We start from the raw sequence: 23,539 nt of genomic DNA on the forward strand, positions 1-23,539 counted from the left end.
CATGCTAAGCGAGCGCTCTACCATTTGAGCTAATCCCCCATGACGTACCCCTTCATGACGTTATGTTTTCTTTCGATTTTGTCTGTACAGATGATAGCTGGTTGTTGCGACCTGCTCTGTTAAAAGCTAAGCCAATGTGAAGTGCATTTAAGTGTGTTCATACCACTGAATGCTGCTTGGCGCTGGCTCTTAAATCATCATTAGGCAGCACTGCATATTTCTTACCTGGTGGCATTCATCTGGTTGTGGAGAAGAGACCACATGGACAACACTGTTGTTGTCTCTGTGTATTCTGAAGTTCCATTTCTTCCCTCTATCTTCATTTGCTGCTTTTGTGAAAAAAAGTAATGTGAGGAACAGTTTTACAAACTGAATTTAAAAATATGAAACCACAATAAAGTGATGGATCAACTCTGGTCACCAGTGGTCCTGTAACAGAATGATGACCTGTTTCAACTATTTCTCTGAAGCACCCTACCAAAGGGATCAATAAAGTTCTATTTAATCTAATCTAATATAATATAATATAATGTCAATATTTCAACAGTTTCAGAAGCTCTAATAAAAAAAGGGACCAGCCAGAGTGAGAACACTCACCATGTGGTGGGAGGTGATGTTGGTTAGCCTGACTGCGACTTCTACAAAAAACACAGATGGATGTTAAACAAGGTAGCAAAAACAGTCTTTTGGAGGATGCGGGCATCGATCCCGCTACCTCTCGCATGCTAAGCGAGCGCTCTACCATTTGAGCTAATCCCCCGTGATGCATTGCGCTTTCGGGCATCATTATATAGACACATCAAAACGGCTTCGTCAAGGTTTACAATCAGCTTCTTCAATGACTATATACTATCAATAATATAGTGTTGATTATCATCCATTCAGCCATTATCTATACACCGCCAAATCCTTACTGGGGTCGCGAGGTTGAAGCCGGGACATGTCACCAGTCTATCCCAGGGCTACATACAAAGAGAAACAAACACACTGACATGCACACCTACGGATAGCGTAGAATAATTGTTTAACTTCAGCATGTTTTTGTACTGTGGGAGGAAGCCGGAGAGCCTCACGAGAAACCACGCTGCGGAAGGAGAACATGCAAACTCCACACAGAAATATCCCGGGTGTCCTCACAAACGAATCAAACGAGCCACCGCGCAACCCGTGTTTATAACTAATACTTTTTTTCCCCTGCGTTTTCATTTATGTATTTTACAGTAGTTTGTCTTTTATGTTGTCACTGCCCTTTTATCCTTACTTGATATTATCCTGTTTTTGTAACAGCTTTCAGTTTTTTTGCGTCCTATGTTTCTCGGCTTCTAATTGCAATAAAGCTACAGTTTGAGTGATTTAGGAACTTAATTAGGTGAAGAAACTGCGAGGGACTGGAGAACAGGGAGTTTAAACAAACTTCTGTCAACTGTCAGATAAATATTTGCCTCGAATTTAGCACCGAAATTTCCTCCACAATACATTAACTAGCATGCGTCCGTCAACAAATTAGCTTAGGATAGCTTGCTAGCGCAGGTGCTAAGTTGTTAGTGTGTCGGGAGAACTTATGTAGGACTTAAACCCCCAAAGAGATGTGTCGGTGATTAATAAAATAAAAAAGAATTACTTCAACTTACCCGTAGAACAACGGTTATTTTGTCCCTGACAGACAGCTCTCAGTCTTTGTGTAAGCTAACCTGTTGCCTTCATAGCTCCGCGGTGGTTAACTTGCTCAACGGTGTCTCGTCGTGTTTTAAGGCTGAAAAGAGTTCACCTCCTTCGAGCCGGATTCGAACCAGCGACCTAAGGATGTCTATGGAGAAGTTCTACAGTCCTCCGCTCTACCAACTGAGCTATCGAAGGGGCTGAGAACCCTGACGCGGCCTGAGCTAGGTATAAAGACCAGCGACATAACGGGCTGCTAATTATTATTCGACATTTAAAAGCACCTACTTCTCATTGCGTTTCATCCTAAATTGGGTTCAAAGCCGCGAAATGTATGTATATCGTCATTTCTGCATCCTTGCCCCTGTGCTTCAATCACTGATGAACTGGTCAGAGAGTTCTGAGTCTAAATGTGCGAACTGACTTCCGCACCTCAGTCCCCATTACCTGACCACCATGTTTCCAGGTGCAAGACACACTCCACAGTTTGGTGTGTTAATATTACCAGCCACCAGTTTAACATTTAAAGACTTTCTTTGGCTTTGATTAAGGATCAATGTCATATATTCCCCTGCAAAACTAAATTGAGGACCCTATGATCTGGAAGCGATACTTTAATGTCCTTGTTATCCACATTTTGGTATAGATAAATGATACATTCTGCTATAAAGTGTCTATATTAGTGATAAAATAGCCATTGTATTAACAAAAGGAGTCAAATGATGCAGAATAACAGAATTATTCTTAACTTTTCAAAGTAAAATTTATCCTTTTAGACAAGAAGGCTCTACGTTCCTCACCAAAGAAGGAACAAGGCCCCAGAACTGACACACTATAGCGCAAGTCCATTCTGTGGAGACTGATGAAAAAAAAACAAAGAAACATGGGGTGGAAGTCTTTATTATAAATCATTTACATAACAAAGTAAGACATTAGTTGCGGCCATATCCATCCAAACATCTTGGGTACAAGGAGCGGTTAGTGAATCAGCTGGTCAGAAAGGCCCAGAGCGACAGCTTTTGCGTACATGAGGACGTTGGCACAGAATTAATCATGATCCCATTATTGACAATTAGCTTGTTGATCCACACACATTGACAATCTCATCAACTTTCAAGTACGAGCACACAACCGCAGTGCTTCTTTTAGCTCCGGTGTTGAGCCACTGATGGCAGATGAAGCGAAAGAGACAGGACAAAATAATTAAGCAGCAAAGACAAGACGAGACAAGGTGGTGCGCAAGACTCAGACACAGCAGCCATATTTATTTTTCTGAACTGATGTGAGACACACCGTCAAGTTGACACTGCCCACTACAAATCCTCTGGAGGAGTCAGTCCACCGGCAGATGTGATTCCTTCCTCACAACATCTCTCCTGGTGACGGCTTCACATTGTGAGAAGCTCCTCAAGCTTGATGAAGGCTTTTGCACATACTGTATCTGATCTGACATTGCGGGGTGCAGGACAAAGTGTTGGAGATGAAGTGGCCGTCGGGGTTTACCTGATGAGGTCTTCAGTGGCTTGGAGAAGTTTTTGGTCTTTTCCCTGCCCTTTACCAAGTTTCCTTAGAACATTTTTTTTTTATCATTATTATCGTTAAATAAAAATGGTTTATAAATCACCTACAAACACACATTTTCTATAAATTACACAGTCTATTTAACCCAGGGGTTAAAACAACAGCGAAAATTTGCAGTAGAAAACTCAGGGAGAGAGAAAGATACAACCTCCGCATCCAGCAGTGACAAAAAGATTGGTAGAAAAAAAACAAACATCTATACAACAGCAAAATGATTGATAAAATTGAGCCAAAACAAGAGACAGAAGGTTCTTTTTGAGTGAGAGTTAGTTTTTTGCCTGACCCCACAGAGTCCAATCACAGCTTCATGAGAGGAGCCGAAGCACTGAAAGGCAGCCTCACACTGGGTCAGTGTGTGTGTGTGTTTGTGTGTGTGTTTGTACAGTATATAACTTCTTTTGTGTATATGGCATGTGTCAATTAGTCTGGGTCTGTTGATATGTTATCCTGCTCGTGTCAGAAGATCCTGAGCCCACGTCTTGATGGCCGAAGTTGTGTGTTGGAGCAGCTTCCACGTTGAGTTGGTGAAGGACAAAGCGTGGCCCTGCAGACACGATACTGAAACCTCCCCGCTGCAAGAAAAACAGACAACAACAACAACATTAGTCTAGTCTTTAAAATTTCTGAAAGTTGCTTGTTTTGTTTGACCTAAAGTCCAAAATCTGCAAATGCCACATTTGAGAAGCTAGAACAAGTTACTGCTTCAGAATTTTTGCTTTAAAAATACTGTAAATACTTACTTTGTTTACTGCAGATGGCTAATAATTACATGACTAATTTCAACTGAAACACATACACATATACATGGGGACAACTGTTTTTAGAATTTGCAGCGTCTGTAGTTTTTGGTGCATTAACTGTTATTTGAAGGCTGTTATTTATTTTATTTTTGTGAATAAATTTCAAGTCTTTACAGTTCATGTAAATTTTAAACACAAGTTTGATCAAGTATCAGATCAGATGTGTTGAACATAATAAACATAATCTTTCCTTCTCAAACATCATCAGCTTATCAAACATTAATGAGCTAATGTAGCAGTAAACCTGACAAGTATTAGATACACAATTTTACTTTGGCAACAACTAGTGTGAGCGCTACAACACGACTTATGATGTAGGTATGATATGATGTTTAAACATTTACATAATAAAGTTTTAATGTATGAACAGCTGGTTTAACCAACACCTGACATACTTTAATACAAGATGTAAATTTAATGCTGCTACTTTTAGAAAAACAAACTGCTATACGCTGCTTTTTGTACTGACTTGCAGGAGTCCTGTAGGTTGGTCCACGCTCGCTGTAGCAGGTCAGATATGTACGCCAGTGCTGGCAGGATGTAGTTCTGATGGAGGAAGATAAGGAGCTCCTTCAAATATGCCAACGCCTGGAACACACTGTCAGGGGTGTTGGTGTTCACCTGGGCAAGACACGCAGAGGAAACATCAGTCTGACAGCAGGTTTAAGTCAAAGGTATGTTGCTAAAACCTTGCAGAATCCATGACACCAAGACTTAAGGCTGTTTGAGAGCAAAGGGGAGCTTGACAGCACACAAATATTTTGATCTGTTAGAGAAGAAAATGGGAGACTCAAAAGGGAAACACCATAATAGAACTGGAAAAAAAAAAAAACAACAACTAAGTGATATCAAAATTTTTTTTTTAAGTTGCTAAATTCCTTAGTTTTTGTTGCTTTTCACCGTTTAATGTTCTTTTGGCAGAAGATTTTTATTTTTTTTTTAATTAATAAAAATGACTGTTCAACCTCTTCAGCATCATTTCAGAACACCTTACTTATTAAACCTTAGGTGGAGCTGATTAAACAGTATATTAACAGCAAACACATGCACAGTCTTACCCATTCTATGACCAGTGGTGTCGTTTCTTTGACCCACAGGATAAACTGTGTGGTGTTCTCAGCGATGAAGATGGCTGCTGCTTTTGCCTTTTCCAAACCTTTTTCCATTAGTGGCCCCAAAATCCGCACACACTCAGAGTAATAATAAGGAGTGTTGGTCTCCAACCAGCTACAGCCAAAGACAGAACACATAACACAAACAGAAGTTCAATGCGTTGCTTGCATGAGTAACTAAACATACCGAGAACTCAAACATTTGCTCTAAGATCCACATGTTACTGTTGTAAATAATAGTTTATGATGCAAACCAAAGTGATAAAGTGCATCTGCAACACTCTGCCTAGAGTTTAAATACACTTCAGCGATAGCAGTAAATACTGACAGACATCCTGGATGGATAAAGTTGCTCTGACAGTCTCTGTGGACATCTGTCCAGCTGAGCAGCTCTTTGGAGCAGCTTGACTAACATTAACTACAATAAACAAGTAACTCCATCGTGTAAATCAGCTATGAGGAATATTCTGATATCAAACTGCTGTAAAAAGATTAGTACCAATACAGACTATTTAGTACAGCGTGTTTGCTGAGTTTAATACTAAATTAAGTCATTTTTTTCAAATTTATAATTCAAGTAACCTGGTGTTTCCTTTGCCTGTTCTTTACATTACTTATATAACCAAATCTATTTTGAAGCAAACATTAAGTGTCTGATTATTGACTGCTGTGCAGCTCCAGATTTAGGAAACTGTTTGTATCCTATTAGAAACACATCTGAATATAATGCAATCCAGGACAACACCAATCAGTCAGCATGACCTAAAACATCTTTCCATGATAGTGTCAACATAAAATCAACATTACAGGCTTCATAATCCCCACTGGCCAGGGACAACAGATAAACATGAGCCTTTGGGCTAACTTTTTTTTGCCTGTTGACCAGTGAACGCTGCCAAAGACATGGATACACAAAATGAAATTTAGTAAAAGTGTTCATGTCATAATAGTTGATATTAGACTATGTTAGATATTATAGGTGTACCTAATAAAGTGGAATGTGTTCGTGAACTTCAGTGTACATATTTTGAACATTACTTTAGGAGAAGGTTTCAGCTGTAATTGAGCCAGTAAACCTGACATTGAAAAAAGTGCTTGGTGTGCAGCCTGCTTCACAAAAGGATTTTTTAATTCATACCAGTAACACATGTTAACGGTGAGGACGTACCTGAAACCCTGCTTTGAGTAGACTGTTATTTTGCTCCAGGCTTGCTGAGATACAGCTGTGATCCCTGAAGTGTGCAGATATCTGGTTGTGGTGGAATCTGAAACACAACAACCGTTACTGCACCAAACTTAATGTAAACAGCAGAACCTGCCATCAATTTGAGAATTAATGACTGCAATGAGTAAATTGCAATTTGCCAGACCTGCGACGGAGCCGTGAGATCTGATGTCATGGGCAATGAAGCCGGCGACGAACACAAGCAGAACCATGAGCAGTTTGGACCAGGGGAACCCGCGACCACGCATCTTTACCTGAAGATTCTGGAGACACAAGGGAATACCGTTTACCAAGATTACTTCTATTGTTATGATTCACAGTCTCAGTGTTAGCTACATTCATGTTTTATTATTATTATCATCACTATCTGTTTTCAGTTATTTATTAGCCGATTTATTTATTGATTATGGTTCTAACCTTTTATCATATTTTAATTTTTTATCATTATTATCACCAGCTCATTTATGCTTGATTGCTGCTGTTGTCGTTGCTGTTGCCTCTGTTGTCTTTTATCTGTTATGTTATTTGTTATGTGTACCTGTGAGCTGAGCTTGAGATACCTGAATTTCCCCTAAGGTATGAATAAAGTATCTATCTGTCTATCTATTCATTACATGTATATTCTACAAGTGTGCTGTAAATAAGAATGACACATTTTTCAATATTACTTTGTTAAAAATCAAACACACTACTAAACAGAGCAATTTTTGGAAAACATTATGAAGTTACAACCATAAAATAATCAACGTTAATGCAATCAATTTTCACTTCTTAGGTAAAACTGAAAAGGTTAAAATCAAACATGCTCAGGGATTTTGTCTTACCTGGCACAGATTATTGCACTCCTGAAGATCATTGGATTCAACTGTCTCTCTCATCTCTTCATTGGTCACTCTGAAGGACTGGATTGTTTCTTCAAGGTTTTTCCGCAGCTAAAAATTGAAAGTAGAGTACAAAAGTCCAATTAAAAGGTGATCAAAAATACCATAAAGAAAGAAACTAAACTCTGCTTCTGCATCACACTGAGTTTTGCTCAAATAATAGAACAGTATAAATATGCCATGATGCTCTAATTAAAGTATCTTCAGGGAGGCAACTTCGGCCTATGTATCAACAGACTACATGGTAGGAGCCATACCTTTGGTGGCAGGATATTCCAGGACTTCAGTAAGTGGTTTAACAGCAGACTGGAGAAGGAAACAGAGGTGTTAACAGTCAGCCCGATCCATTTGTATGTATATGCATGCATTACTTCTGTGAGAATATAATTGTTAATATAGGTGCACTCTGCCACTTTCTTATTCTCCAAGTGAGGAAGCAGTATATAGGCAGTTTGCATAATACAGCTGATATTCATATACATTTCTCAAGCGCTAAAAGCCAATCATCACTAAAGCATATGTCACACAAGCCAGCCAATGAAACAAATGGTCACAACAGAACTCTAAGCAACACGCAAGAGAACATTCTACTTGAAGAGCTGGCTGTAGCTGCTGGTTGCCGTTGAGCAGCACAGTAAATTCACTCGTTTTTATTCTCTAGTATATACTATCACTAAAAAGGCAGCAAGAAAAATCTTGTCAGAGGTAAAAAATTATAATACAACAAAAGAACTTCAGTATTATTTGAAGCCTTAATGTATGCCTAAAAACCTCACACATCCCCGTTACTCCTAGAGTCCATCATTGTTGGGATGTAAAGCCGAGTGGCAACACATGTATTTAACAAAACAGCTTATTTAGGCTGTTCGCTCACAGTCATTTAATAACCTCTGGCCCATAACAAGATACCAAGATAATACCTTGGATGGGAGTATTAAGCAGTTACATTTGTAAATAAATAACAGGGTGACCTATTGACTGTTCAGTTTAATATTTGATCGTGTAGCCAGTTATAGTCAAGTAATGTATGCAAACTTGCCATTGTAGAAACAGTGCTTCCATATCCTTAGAAACAAGCCAAAACGTTGCTCATACATACATACATGCATTAAAAGTGCACAATGGTACTTCAACAAATAACACTACACCCCTCACTGTAACTTATGTTCTTGCAACAAATGGGCAGTAGTTTTGCTTCTACTATTTACAGTCTAAAATAAAAAATAAAAGTGTAACTCACCTGGACTGGGGTAAGTGTTTGGTGTAGAGCTGTCTCCACACTCCCAGACTCTGTACATCCACACACAAGCACTCCGTCATACTACTGAGCAGCTGCAAGAAACACAAGAAACACTCAGTTTTTCCAATTTCTGACACAATTCTCTTATTTTTTTGGAGCTGTAATACCTTAGAATGCATTGCCTAGATGAAAAAGTACAGCTAACCAGTGGATTGTTATGTAGACTATCAAGGCACCATCCTACATATTAATATGTCGTTCAAAAGTCCTGGTAGAGGTATTCAATGATAGCCAAACATTGATGAAACCTGGCAACGTTCTATGGCGCTTTAATTCCAAGGGACACTAAGACGAAATGAATGAAATGAAATGAATGAAATGAAATGAAATGAATGAATGAAAAATGAATGAAATGAAAAATACTTTATTCATCCCAGAAGGGAAATTCAATCGATTCAAAAGACGTTCCCGTTAAAGCCTTAGATTAATTTCTCACACTAATTTCTGGAATAAGCCGTCATTTGGAAGCAACAATATTTGGCTGCTTCACCAGTGGAATGAAGCTGGTGGCTCTAAACACTGTTGGTGTTTAAGAAGACTTCCCCTTTAAGCTTAGTCATTTATCAATACACTCTTTTGACAGCTTATGACACTGATTACCTTAATTAACAACATACACTACAATAACTACACTCTGACCTCTGCAGCAGCATTACTGTGTGTGTGTGTGTGTGTGTGTGTGTGTGTGTCTCACCTCTCTCTTCATGTCATCCGGACAGTGCGGTGTGGCTCTTGACAAAAATGACGGCAGGTATGTGTGTAATGTGCTCTCAGGCTTGGCTCCAAATGCGAGGACCTTCAGTCGAGGATACAAACGCCTCAGCTGCTCCTGCAGACTGTACACAAACAACAACAGGCTCATTACTTTTTCCAACAATGAATACTTGATAAATAGATCACTGAAACTGTGTCCAATGCAGCTGAAATGCTTTTACTTCAAATCTGAAAAACAGTGATGTTTTATTTTCTGAATTCCATTTTTCTTAACAACTGTCATTTGTGAGTGACAGATTACTGTAGCTGCTTCCTATGGCTTTAGAGAACAAAGTTCTTGTGCTAAAAAGACAGATGACATACCCAATGGCCTTCAAAGGCTCCTCTGCTTATGAAAATCAACCACAGTTACACTGCATGTCTCTTCTGAAAGTCTTGAGTTGTTGTTTAATTAGGTATTACGTAGGGTCAAGCATTCATGTAAAATCCTTCACCATTTAATATTTTTAGGCGCTTATTCCTACATCATGCAGTCATGCTGTGGATGAGGGATTATCCAAAAATAAATAAAAGAACATTGATTATGATTGGGTATAAGTGTTTGCATCCGTTTACATTTACCTTGATGACAGGGCATTCTTTGGCATGAAGGCAAAATCGAGTAGAGGAAAAAACTCTTTAGGACCCATGATGCCAAATCCCTTTGTCAGGTTTGCATGAAGTCTGGTGGAAAACAGTAAACACAAGTGATGTTTTTTTTATTTTTGACAGTGTCCTTCTTAGAATACAACCACACTGTTAAAAACAACCTGAAAAAAGGTAGAAAGGCTATTATCTAACATTTCTGGATTGTTTTGAATTTAATTCACATAATATAACAGAAAAAGGTAGCCACACATGTGGATAGTGTAAACAGGTGCAGTCATAAGACAAAAGACATTTTTTGTTGTTACGGTAAATTCCAGACTATGAGTCGATACTTTTTCCACACGCTTTGAACACTGTGGCTTAAACAATGATGCGGCTAATTTATGGATTTCTACAAGTTTTACGAATTTGCCTCGAGACAAAAGTGACATTGAGAGTGACAACAAAAGAGAGACTGAGGAAGTGTGTGACGAAATAATTCTGAAGCTGTTCAACTCCGACACTGAAGAAGAAAAAAATCTTTCTGTGTACATATCTCATGTTACAATGTGAACACCTGCAGCTTATAGACAAGTGCGGCCTATATATGTACAAAATTTGTTTTCTTTTTAAAGTTAGTGGATGCGGCTTATATTCAGGTACGCTCAACAGTCCAGAAATTACGCTATCTATAAAACCACACATATTTCTCAGTCAGACTTACAGGAGAAGTCTCTCCAGGTAGGCGATGGCATATGAAGATAAGGACTTGACTCCCAGAACAGGAAGCATGATGCCCAGCCACACTGAAGCACAAACAAAGGAAGGTTATTTATCTTTTAGGAACGTTCATGTCTGGTAATGAATGTGTCAACCTTTCAGCTTTGAGTGTAACACAAGTTCAGAGCAGATTCAGTAGAAAAAGCTTCCAGTTAATTATTTAAGCAACAAAGTTAACCAAAATGACGAAAACTAAGACAACAAAAGCTGTCTATCAAGTACTATCAAAGGAAAACGAAACATCCATTAGAAACACTCTTGTTTTTACACTGTTACATGTCATCGCATGACTTGATTTAACTCTGCTATTTGCTGTCATTCTCTGCTGCTGTTCAGGGATAATTTTTTCCCAGTGTAAATATTTCAATGTCTATATTTAAGTCTTGTACATATGCCAAGTCAATCATATCAAAGTCTGGGGCACAAATATTGAAACCCTTGAACTCTTCCTGAACAGTGTCTGTTGTCACATTTGAGTTCATCCTGCTGTTGCATTCTGACGAAATTTTCTGCAGCATCAACATGAGGAATATTTCTGGATATGCAGCTTTGCAAACGGCTTCAGAATGACTCAGTTGTGTCTTTTCTTGCCTTCAGGGAGTCAAATGGTACTCAATAACCTTACTTTGCAGCTGTTACATAATCTTCCAAGAATATTCACTCCATGCCCACATGCTGCAGACTCAGTGTCTCACCAAAGACCAGGAAAACACCTGAAGCAGCAACTGGCTATCAGTGGATGTGTTACTGCTCTGGTGTGCACTTTTGCTTCAGTGACCCCCAACCCAGAATTTCTGTCATCACATATTGTTGGGAAAGTGGGAGAAAGGGCAAACAGACACAGACCAGGACTAATGAAGTGCAGATAATGTCAACATATCTGAAGGAGTCGAAAGCTTTGTGGATATGCAAGAATGCATCTGAATGACTTTGTTTTTTTTTTTGCTGCAGTGCAACATTTTGATTGTTCCGTACCTCTTAGTCCCTGGCTGAGGTCATAAAATCCAGCTTGGCCCAGAGCCCACATGATGGTCAAACACTTCACTGGTCGATTCTGAACTGACCGCAGTAACTCCAAATACTAGAAAGGAAGGAAAAGGAGCAGGGAGAGTAATGCAACCTGTTATTGCAAGATTATTGTACAGGACAAATCAGGAAGTACATCTGTCAATTGGACTTAAACTGCTTGTTTGAAAAAGCAAACATGACCAGCACTTGTATGGCTAAATGTTTTAATAGAAGTGGATTCTGAGCAGGAAAGGGCAATGAAACAGTAATTTGCCAGAATTGAAGGTAAGACAAAGACACACACACACTCACCTCTGGTAGGTTTTGGGTGGCTATTCTGGGTTTGTCCTGTAGGATTGCCTGAATGCAAACTCTGTAGCCATGCAGAGGTTCACCTAGAAACAAGAACAAAAAGCTGTTTATTTCAGGTTTTGTCTTTAGTCTCTTGTTTAAAATTAACCCACAAACTGCAATGATGTGTAAATCAAACCAAGGTAAATACTCTGATACGGTGTCCTGGTAGCATTAAGGTATATGATATCAATCATTAAATTGCAATCTGCATGGCTCAAGGATGTTGTTGCTTGTTGTCCCATTGTTTCATTTCTTCTTGCCTATTTAGCATTTCATTTGCAATAAAGGCAAAAATGTCACAAAAAATAAAAAAATAAGTCGATGACAATTTCAGTGCCCCGTTAAATAACAGCATTACATTTTTGGATTTTTTTGTATTGAACTATAATTGTTTTTCTGCAAGCCACTCCAAAATGAGGAAAATGACTGCTGAAATAAGCTTGACAACTACTTGTGAGCCAAGGATCAAAGCCCTTTAAATGTGTTCATTAGAAGGGTCTAATTGCACTCTAAATAACTGAAGATGAGTGGAGTGACAAAAAACAGGAGAAGGTTGTCAAATCAACTCCCACCTCTTCATGCTAGCTCCTGTACTTACCTGACTGTCTGTCCAGCTCCCTGAGCATAGTGTAAACACAGTGGTCGAAGAAATCTGGCAGAATGCTGCTGCATCGTCCAATGAGGCCTTTGATCACGCCTCTCAGCTCTTTTCCTGTAAGGCAGTATGGGTAGTCTGGGGGACAGAAAGGATGGATATAAGTCAAGTGCTGATAGCTGAGCACAAAGTGTCACTGAAGTCCTATTTAGTCATATGAAATTAAAAGCATCAGTTTGGCTGACCGTGAGCGTAGCTGCTGAGTGTGGGCTCATTCTCTGGTGCAGTCAGATTGAGGTTGAGGTATCCTGCCAGGTCTTTGACCCAAACTGAAGGATTTTCTGGGAACAGGGTTTGACTGCGAGCCAACTGCTGCTTCAGGTCCCCAACATCCAACTAAAAACAGGCAAGTGAACATATCAGGGCTATATTCTCAAAAACAAAACATCCCTTTAGCAAAGACGAGATGTGCTGAAGCATGTGACAGCTTGCCTTGAGGAAGTTACAAAGCAGTTGTGTTTGCATGAGGATATTTATGGCTTTGAAAGACTGCTAAATTTATTTCATCTGCTGACATAAATCTTCTAACTGCTTATATGAATATTGAGATGCTAAGTTCAATGTTAATCTAAAATTTTAGCAGCAAACAAGTCGATTTAGGGCAAAGAGCACAAACACAACCTTACAAACATTTTTTTTTGTCATTTCTTTCTCTTGTTACACCAAAAGATAAAACACTTTAAGGATTTGAAATACCTGATATAACCTTTAACAGTCAATCAAGAGAAATCAGTAAAACGTCTATTACTCACAGCTTTGAAGGCTTCCTCGAGGGTCTTGTGAGTTGCCGGTGTGACTGTATTGCTGGAGTGCGATTTCTTGGATGGTTTACTTGATGAGGGCTTCTTGTTTTGAGGCTCGGCTGGTGGTGGAACTTGCTCCTTGTTCTGTTTCTTTCCCATCTTTTCGAAGCCGTCGTACAGAGTCTCTGACATCTTCAGGGGCGCTGAAACAAACAAGGCAGTTCTGGTAAGACAGCTCTGGTCAAATGCAGCATCTACTCTGAACTTCTTTGACTTTCCGTTATGCTTCCTTGTGTCCTCACTGTGTCTGAAAATCAAGTTACGCCATTAAACCATAGCATTTCCCTCCCCTGGTGGCTCACTCCCCTCGCATTCAGCGCCGTACTTATCCCTTCCACCCTCCCTCAATGGCTTGTGTAATAGGCTGTTATTATCTAGAGCAATATTCAAGCAACACCCATTACAATTCACAAAGGAACAGAGTTAAGCACCAGCAGCATTCCAAGTATTCCCTTGTGTGCTACTTGTAAAGACTCACTTGTAAATAAACTACATCCGGTGTTAAACCACTCTTCATTATTGGAGCTCAAATAAATTGGAAGACCAATACAAATGCTGTAGGGCTGTACATATTAATATTAAATCTGAAAGTGTATGACCAAAGACTGCATACAAAGATAGATTACAGCGATACAAAAGCAGAGATAAGAGCCACGATATTGTAAACAATTGATATTGTAATAATTTTTTTTTCTGCGATATATATTGCAACACTAAAAAATTATAGGAATTTTCACCAGATGACTTGAAAGATCAATATTTGGGACAAAACTCTTTATGGAAATGCATCTGCATAGAAAATTTTAAAAAAAATTTAAAAAGCAATTTAATTAATTTTTTTCATACTGTGCAGCACTGGCATCCAAAATATATATGTATTTTTTGCTTTGGACGGCATTTAGATCTGGCTTTGCACTCAGTACAATTGCACTTTGTAATGCTGACTTAAATGGTGAAAAAACTGCCCTATTGCCCTTCTTGTCAACCAAATTCTCCCCTGTTCCTCACTCACAAGCTGTGTCTTGTGAATAACTTTTTCAAACTTTAACTTGAATTATGATCTATCAGACAGACTTATTGTATATTCATCACAGAAAATGAGAACTGTGCAGTTTTGGGTTTTTTTGGATCATGCAGCAAAAAAGTTGTAGTATGATGTGTTAATTTGCCTTAGCTCACATTGCACTTTCTGTGATCTGACTATGGCGCATGCTTTCAACACAATGTGTGAGCATGTGCAGAAATGACAAGTTGTCCAGCCCTTTCCAAAAATGAAGGAAACTATATGTGTGCTGATCTTTACTTTCAGTTTATGGGTAAGACTGGTGCTTGTACTTACTTTATTGACAGTGAATCACATAAAAAGATCAAAACCAGCAATGCAATAGCGCATGGTTGAAATTTCAAGATCATTTCAACCGAGTAGAGACAAATCTTTTAGAATCGTGCACAAATGTGGACTCATTTTCTTTTCTTAAGGGCTCAGTAATTTCTTGATACAGCTGGTCACTGAAGTTTTTAGTAGACATTATTCAAACAGATGTATATAGTGCATGTGATGGGGAGCTAAATTCCAGCTGCTGATTCGTATTCCTGTTTATACTTACAACAGAAGGACAGCGAATGTGGGATTAGATCAAAATAAAGCTACAGTGCCCAAATTCATTGTAATGAAGACGCTGGCACAACATTATGGCTTAATATTGTGTTTCTAACAGCTCTACGGCACAGAGGATCACACTATATGAGGCCTTTGCCACACAATTTCAAAATGATACCAATACCATAAGACAGTAGGTGTTTCAAATGAAACTCTTACTATTAAAGCTTTTATGTAGGGCTCTAACCCCAGGTCATGCTGCAAGGACATTTACAGTATTTAACTATGGGTCCACACGACTGCACACAGGAATCCGTCAGACCCCCCCCTAAACTTCAGCAGTTGTTGACAGAGGTCACCAGTTGTTCTCAGGTCATTCAGCTGTACATGTTGCTGAGAAACCTAGATCTATATCTGGTCTGTATGTGTCGGCAAAACGTAGGACTGTGACGCAAGGAAGGGACTTATTTCATCACATTTTTATTTCTCCATCTGGATTTAACACGAACTTCATCACTGTAACTTCCCCTTTTTAAAAGTTGGTCAGTCAGGATTAATCCAAAATCCACTGTAACAAGCAAACTGAAGTCATGGAGAATATTTTAGAGCATCTTTTTTTCACAAAGAAGCCCAGTTGTCTAAATGGAATGTCTCAGTATGAAAAGGAGGTATCAAGACCAGACATGTAATTACAAACAGCTTAGTAAGCATATGTTAGTCGAGCAGATCAGTGAGGAAACTACTGAAAGCTGAGCTTGAGGTAATCTGACCAGGGGTAAATGTCTATTAATACAAAACAAATATCAACAAGCTCCTGACATGAGAAGACATCTGCTTCAGCAACATACAGTAACAGGACAACAAGAGAGGCTGCAGGCTAGTACTAGAGAATTGTTGAACAATGTAAATGCCAACTGATACACATGTGACACGTTGACATTAAGGCACGACAACTAAAATCAAACAAATCGCAGAACTTTTGTTCATTAGTTTCGAAAGAGATACCACAAACCAGTGTTTTGAGTTCCTTATTTTTCACCAAAACAGTGTCTGTTTTCTAGTATTACGGTTAAGATTATTTTACCTGCTTTTAAAGCTTTTGGTGATTTGGCATCTTTATATTAATGATTTCAAGCTGTGCTAGCAACTGTCAGTTGGTCTGTCTACTATTTGTAGTGAAGTCTGAAAAATCTTTGAAACCATTGAGTGGACTGACATTCCATTTAGTACGGATATTCAGTGTCAACAAAGGGATGAAGCCTGTTGACTTTGGTGATCCCCTGAGGTTTGTTCTAGTGCCACCATGAGGTTGACGTTTCAGAGTGAAATACCTCTATAACCATTTGGTAAAATATGGTTCAGCCATTTATCATCACCAGAGGATGAACTGTAATAACTTTGACGTCTTCACTTTTCCTGTAGTGCCATTATCAGGTAAGAATGTCATTTTGTTTACCAGTTTGGTTTATGATGAAACAACTGCTAAAATAAATAACATTCCCTTCAGCCTCAGCTGTACTTTGTGTTTAGTGCTAATTAGTGTATGACTGAATGCCAACATGATACAACATGCTGTACATGGCATAAAAATTACATCTGCGAAGCATCACTGTCACTGCAAGAATGTTGTCATGCTAACATTAGCATTTAGCTCAATTACCATCACAAACCACTGCTAGCAACTAACATAACCAAATCATGTGCTGGTACAACCAACCGAGATCTGCCATTGAAAAAGCAGCTCTGACAAGAGCATTCTAATGAGAGATTTCTTTTTTATTAAATCAATATGATTGACAAACCTCTCAAAACTATATCAACAAGAATGTATGCTGCAGATTCCATTGAATAATCACTAAAACTTTACATCCCACTTCAAAAAAGACAAACTCATACTGAGTAGAAAGTCTTGACCACATATATAACTCTCCTGTAAAGGGGAGCAAGTGAAGACACAGCATTTCCAAGAAACTAATAAACATTTGTTAATCAAAGAAGAGTCACGTGAATGCAACGTACTTGGAGAAATGTCACCAGCCCTTGAAATGTCAAACAACATAAAACAAAGAGAGGAGTCTCCTCTCGGGTGAACGTGTCATTTCACTAAGGTATGCTTGCAAAGGAGTATAATAATCCATAAATTCAAAGCATTAAGTAGGAGTAAGGAGGAGCTGCAGATTAGATTATATTACTCTGAATACATAACAATATATCTATAATCTTGTCTGGATTAGAAGACAATGAAAGATTTCTATTCTCAGTACTTACACTCAGGACTTTTCCAGGACATTTTCAGCCACTACAGACACAAGTTACCACGTCATACACTCACACATTCCCCTGAGGAAGCTCAATATTTGACCAATGAGCTCCTCGGAGAGTGGACCAAGGCTCAGGAACAGGACAAACAAGTCCAGCTTCTGAACGAACAGCTCCACAACGTGAGGGTCAATGCTCAGGAGCTGAATGTAGAAAACCTTCTTTTGTGGAATGAGATTCACAAAGAGAGGACTGGAGCACATGAGCTGGAAAAACAAGTTGAGATACTGATTGAGATGCTCCAGATAGTGAGGACCAACGCACTAGAGCTCTGGACAAAAAAGTCAGATCTCTGGACAATAACTTTAGAGAAATGACAACGGCAGAGCTTCAAAATGAGAGGAAAAATGAACAGGAGCTGGATGATTTGCTTCACAAAGCGAGAACTAAACATCTCAGAGAGAAAGCCTTCTGGATCAGCCTTAGCAAGGAACTGGAACAAACAAAAAACCAGTTGGCTTATGAGAAAAGCCAAAGTGAACTTGTGGAGAAGGACCTGCAGAAGCTAAAACTGACTATCAAAGAAAACACCTCAACAAAGTCTGAGGAAGAAGCAGTCAAATGAACATATAATAGAGTTTTTAACTGCCTGTCATTCAATGGAGGCCAGAGAGGAGCATGTGGCCGCACGTGGGAGAAAAAAACCTCACTTGTGGACCAATAGTGACACTTCTCAACTTACAGTCGCTAGTTTTGTTTCTAGGCGCTAAGTCTTTGACGGGGTCTGAAAAGTCGCTAAATCTAGCGACAAAGTCAATTGGAAGCACTGGGTTGCAGAACTGCTCTAAGCGGAAATGCAAATTCGATTGCCGGTAGCATCAGGTGGGGCGCTGCACCGGCTAGAAGCAGAGAAGCGCTATGCCTTAGTGCTGCCCAGAAGATCAGGTGACAACAGACATGCATGTGCATAACTTTTAACCTGTTTGCATTGACAGGGGGAAGATAAATAATTGTTGAGGATAACTTAACTGTTTACAGGGCGTTTGACCTTTTTTTTTTCTCATTTTCCATGACTGGAAAATTGCTCAATCATTTTCCAGGTTTTCCAGGACGTGTGGGAACCCTGTTATTGTAACAGATGTCCAAGAACAGAGTCCAGGATAGCAAACCTACACTTTTGAAGTCCATCAGGTCTATGTTGAGAAAGAATGGTCACAATTTCATATAATACTACACACACTGTCGTTTTAAAGAAAACTTCCAGCATTTGCTGCAGAAGTTGATGACAGATTTGCCAAAAAGCCTTGCTTCTACTCTCCCCAGACTTGGAGTCTGCCAGCAGAGAGTCTTGGTGGGGTGTAATCTGAGGAGCTGCCCAGTGCCCCGCGTGGTCCTCTTATACTGTGGACTCAAATGAATTCTCACACCAGCAGAAGAATAGCTGACAGAATGCTTCACATGCAGATAAGAGAGCAAACAACTCAAGACTGCAGCAACAAATGTCCTGTTCATCTGATCACACGTCTTTCCTCATCTTCTGACACTAAAATTAAACATGGGCATTTCCAATTTTTGTCTGGCAGTCTGGCATTGTTTAGCACACAAGGGATTTGTTTTGCAACACATTTTGCTGGTATTTACTGAAGGAAAGATATGAACTGGTCTAACAGAGATTATGAGTGTATGGCAAGTAGAAAATGTATTAAAAATAAACAGAATTTTAAAAACTAAGCCTTTTACTTTCCCGACTCAAAATAATAGAAGAATACAAGCCAATAATAGGTGGGATTTCTTTTACCCTTGTTAAAACAAACAGCATGCTAGTCTTTACATATTCGTTTTGGCATTGAATGAAGGGAAGAAACAAAGATATAGACATTTTCCCCTATTTTCTACATTATTTTAGAGTGAGGGACTTGGGTCAATGACAAACACTAAGTCTAGTCTTGTCTGTACATTACTTACATAATGTCTGATATTGCAGCAACCTTTCTAACAGATACAAAAGCCTCAAGCTGAACTTGCCACTGGAGGATTATATTAAATGTACCAAAACCACAGAATCAGAAATAGCAATCTCATGATCAAGGGCTGAAAGCCTTTAAGGAACAAACTGACATTTGGCATAGTAGCTTGTTGACTGTGCGATTATTGGTGTACAGTGTTAGATTAATCTGCTTGGTAAAGCTGCAGCTCTCTTTCAGAGGAAAGTATGAGCCAGGTTTCACACAGGTTAGTAATGTAGATCAAATACTTCACATAAATATTTGGGTGGTTATAGTTCAGTGCATTTCTTATTTCTTTTAGACAAAACCTTTACACGTCCTCTCCACTGACAGAGCCACAGTCACAGACAGACTTTGGACAGGATGATTCACTGATAAAAGAGATGCATAAACAAATAGCAGCAGCAGAGGGAGATCAGTATGTAAATAGCAGCTGCATCTTTAGACAGGGTGGAGTATTGGAGTGCAGTTCCTGCCAGGTTTAGAGAAAGTAAAGTATACTGATGAATATATACAAACAATCGATCATAGATCAGTAATTACATTCTGCAGCTTAAGGTAATAAGAAATCAACACCCAGTAAATCGCCTGGTAATATTGTTACTGTGATGTTTTTCCTTCACTGCTAGGGTAAATGCAAAATGAGCTGACCAACCCTTTTAACCACTGCTTACAGGCACATGTTTGCTGTATGGTAAATTGATTTAACACAAATTAAAATTTATGAAGTGAATGGAAATAAAAATATTAAAACCAGATTTTGAGGAAGAGCTTCAAACTCAGTTAATAAACCAGAACACAAATTTAGGCTACTTTTCTGTCGGCTGATATTTTTCTTTTGCGATGTGGTAAACTGGATCATAGCGAATGCAACGGGATTGCTGAGGACCCATGACAGTTACCCATGTTGCCAAACTGGTAATTCAGCCTTGATGTTTTGCAACTACAGTACTCGACCTGTTGCAGAACTTTGCAGAATTGTGAAATATAACTTTTTTCCTTTACAAATGAAAACCAAACTTTTTATGTGTATAAACATAAAATCCTGCAAGTTTATGCGCATTTCGATCCTCTTCTAAAAACACAATGTAAAACTTAAGTTAGGACATGGATAATTACAGTATAGTACCCACTGTTATTCCTTTGAGAGCATGACTGCCTATTTTAAAATGTATGACTGGTCACATTGTACTTTGTAGCTTCCCTACAGAGTCTACAGCACTCAACCCCAAGCTGACAGGTTTCTAGTCACAACTTACACTAAAATATCCCAAAAGCTGGGGGCAGTGTTTTATTTTTTTGGTTTTTTTAAAAAGCTAATATTACTTAATCAGTAGTAAATTTGTTGGAGTCTATTTTTAGGAACAAATTAATACACGCATTGAGCACACTCATTTTCAAGGCGTCTATAAATGTGTTATGTCAAATATACTTCAGTAACATATTGTCCAGTGTGGCTCTTTCCTACGTTTCCTACGAGTTTTTGTAAAACAGTAACAATATTTTATACCAGGCTCACACGAACTAAAAGTGTCTTGTTAATATTGTTAACCAGAATATGAATCTGCTCTTATTAGCCAGATGTGCATGCAAACAAAGAATGTATGCCAATCTCACAAAGTAGCACAGAGGAATTACAATAAAGCAAAACTAAGGCTATAATAAACCATAACGTAATGTTTACTTACAGAATAAAAACATAACAGTTTTAATACGCTACATTATTGAAACACAAGGTTGATTGTGATAATTTGTATGTATGTAAAGTAATTAAACATTGACATTTAAAAGAAATGGCCAAAGAGGAAGCACATGATTCAAGTCGCCACGTCGTTAAGCGATCACTCAGAACAATGACAGCTAGGACTGTGAAAATTAGCTAAAGCTGGTTAATGTTACGTTGTTCAGCTAGAATGTCACACAAATACCACTGGGATGTGATTAAAAGTGCAGCAGCAGAAAGACAAAAGGTCGGAAAACTGCTAACACATGTTTCAGAGATGCAGCTCCTCATTGATGACGTTGACTTTGTTGACACACCGCTAGTAAAGGCTGCTAATAAGCTAACTGCACTTGCTAGCTAAGTAGCTACTTCCTCAAAGCGTATGTGACAGGACCACACAGCACACGGAGGCCAGAAAACTCTCAGTTTAAAAATAATGTGTCAGCAGATAGTTTGAAGTATATCTCCTCAGAGATGAACTGACAAAACCGCAAACTGGACATCACAGAATTATAACAGGAAATACTGCGTGAAGCTAAGCTATAAGAGCTAGCTTGTCAAATCAGATGACACTTGCGAGCCATCTTCGTTCGCAACGTTTTTGAAGCAGACAGCGTAAAGTTCATGTTAAGAACACAGTTTGGCATGTACACAGGGAACCCCGTCCTCGTCTTTTCATTTGAACTTTTGCCGTGAGGTAAATGGGTCACGGAGCGGCAGCTAGCAGAGGTGTACAGCGGGCCACATTCACTTACGTCTGGATGGCTGGTTGGATTCGCCCAGGGCTTTCCTTCCTCCGCTGCCGGTTTTCTTGTCAGTCGCGTCCTTGCCTCCCCCTGAGCTGTTGTTCTTCTTCCCTTTCTTCACTACCTCCCATTTGCCGGCTGAGCCATTATTCGAAGCCATGTCTGGTCCAGGTGGGTGCTGCTGCTGGTTCGGGGTACCGTGGCTTCCTGGCTCCTTCCTCCCTGCTGAGTGAACACCGACGACGGGACGCTCCGTCAGCTCCGAGCATTTAACCGTCCGCGTGCCACGTCCCTGTGTCGGCCTGACGTCACGGACCGTTAACTTTCAAATCTGACACGTTCAAACACGTCCAAACACTTCCAGGTTTTTATCAAAGAAAGCTTCAGAAGTTCACCTCAAGTCACCCCGAGTAGCTTCACATCTACTCAGGCCTTGTTTATTTAAAAAAATGTTCATGCCAAGGTGAAGTTGGAGAAAGTTTGATTAAAAACTACATTTAAAAATGGCGTCTGTTTCCGAGTTTAAACTAATGGATAGTAAAGCTGAGCTGATTTGTCAATAATTAGTTAATGTATGAAGTCCAGCTTATCAGCAACTATTTGATCATTTCCTGATTTTCTGAATCGGACGTGATAGTAAAATTAATATATGTGGGTTTTGTTGGTCAGTCAAAACCAGATATTTAAAGATTCTGGTGTTTTTCACTATTTTCTGACATTTTATAGACCAAACAATCAGTCGCGAACATTATTTTAAAAAAAAAAACAAAAAACATTACTTACAGCCCTAGTTTGAATCTACATCATTAAATTCAAAATGTTAACATTTCTTTCCAACCAAATCTTTAAGATTTTATGTAGTTTTAGCTGAGCTTTAAGTAATTTGGCTGATAATGAATAAAATACAGTTTTGATTATCAACTAGGCCTCACTGGCAGCTGTTAAAGTAAATATTCCTTAAATTCACAAGTTCCAGCTTCTCAAAGGTTAAAACTAATTCACTGGATTGTGGACAAAACAAGCAATCTTAGGTAGGTATCACTAGCTGTAGATTTATTAGAATTGTGATTTATTTTCAAAACCATTTTCTGATATCTTACAGAGGTTAAAAAAAATACCTGGTTAATTTTCAGATTAATTGACAATTGAAGCCCTAAATGTGACATGTCAGGCTGTAGCATTGTGTTTAAATTAATATATTGCCAGTATGTTCATTAACATACACTGTACCAACATACAGCCCATTTCCATGTTAAAAGTCTACTCTTGATATAAACTAGATGTGAACAGTACTGGAGGTTAGTCCAAAATACTGCTCTACAAGTGTACTATCTTATCCCTGTTTGTTAGGTCCATCACTGACAAGTGCCAGGTCCACTTAAACCATGGACCTGCTGCAGCTCTGTCTGGCTGCTGTCTGTGGAACAGACGGAGCGTGTTGGCTACAGCGTTGCTCAAATGAGTCACTTAGTGTTTGGCACAAACCTCCTGGATCTCTCTCAAGACCTCCTTTATTCAACAGGAGTGGAAGCTTAACCGCTGACCCTGGTGGGTGTCTTGCTGGGTCAATATGTTAATATTTTGCAGGTCTTTTGAACTTAATAGATTAATCTCACTCTTAATCTCCAGATGTTTTTAAAAGTGCAAATGATTTTGTGGCAACATAACAGCAGACTGAAGCATCCTTGTGGTTGCACTGTATAATT

The 23,539-nt window shown here is 39.0% G+C and overlaps 1 protein-coding gene and 2 non-coding genes across 3 annotated transcripts; all 3 read right to left on the minus strand.

Moving 5' to 3' along the window:
• Positions 1-687: 687 nt before the first annotated feature.
• On the minus strand, positions 688-760 carry trnaa-agc (transfer RNA alanine (anticodon AGC)). Its single transcript has one exon. It is a non-coding gene; the product is annotated as a tRNA-Ala (tRNA).
• A 1,009-nt stretch (positions 761-1,769) lies between these two features.
• Positions 1,770-1,857, minus strand: trnay-gua (transfer RNA tyrosine (anticodon GUA)). Its single transcript is given in 2 exon segments — positions 1,770-1,805; positions 1,821-1,857. It is a non-coding gene; the product is annotated as a tRNA-Tyr (tRNA).
• Positions 1,858-2,543: 686 nt separating this feature from the next.
• tmem214 (transmembrane protein 214) lies at positions 2,544-22,090 on the minus strand. Its single transcript, XM_008279008.1, has 17 exons — positions 21,843-22,090; positions 13,449-13,642; positions 12,882-13,032; positions 12,640-12,774; positions 12,000-12,082; positions 11,655-11,760; positions 10,624-10,705; positions 9,894-9,995; positions 9,253-9,394; positions 8,499-8,590; positions 7,516-7,564; positions 7,202-7,309; positions 6,523-6,640; positions 6,321-6,417; positions 5,099-5,267; positions 4,510-4,661; positions 2,544-3,812 (listed from the first exon to the last, which is right to left on the minus strand). Exons 1-17 carry the CDS (start codon positions 21,991-21,993, stop codon positions 3,683-3,685), a joined length of 2,061 nt encoding a protein of 686 aa, XP_008277230.1. The 5' UTR covers positions 21,994-22,090; the 3' UTR covers positions 2,544-3,682.
• Positions 22,091-23,539: the final 1,449 nt, after the last annotated feature.

The sequence above is a fragment of the Stegastes partitus genome, unplaced genomic scaffold, assembly GCF_000690725.1.
Source record: "Stegastes partitus isolate 25-593 unplaced genomic scaffold, Stegastes_partitus-1.0.2 Scaffold142, whole genome shotgun sequence".
NCBI classification, from domain to species: domain Eukaryota; kingdom Metazoa; phylum Chordata; class Actinopteri; family Pomacentridae; genus Stegastes; species Stegastes partitus.

Excerpts from the sequence above, each read along its gene's own strand:
- tmem214 (XM_008279008.1), bottom strand. The coding sequence starts at position 21,993 with ATGGCTTCGAATAATGGCTCAGCCGGCAAATGGGAGGTAGTGAAGAAA. Across the intron at positions 12,775-12,881 it reads ACTCAGCAGCTACGCTCACG|ACTACCCATACTGCCTTACA; the intron begins GTCAGCCAAACT and ends TCTGTCCCCCAG. Across the intron at positions 12,083-12,639 it reads GGAGCTGGACAGACAGTCAG|GTGAACCTCTGCATGGCTAC; the intron begins GTAAGTACAGGA and ends TCTTGTTTCTAG.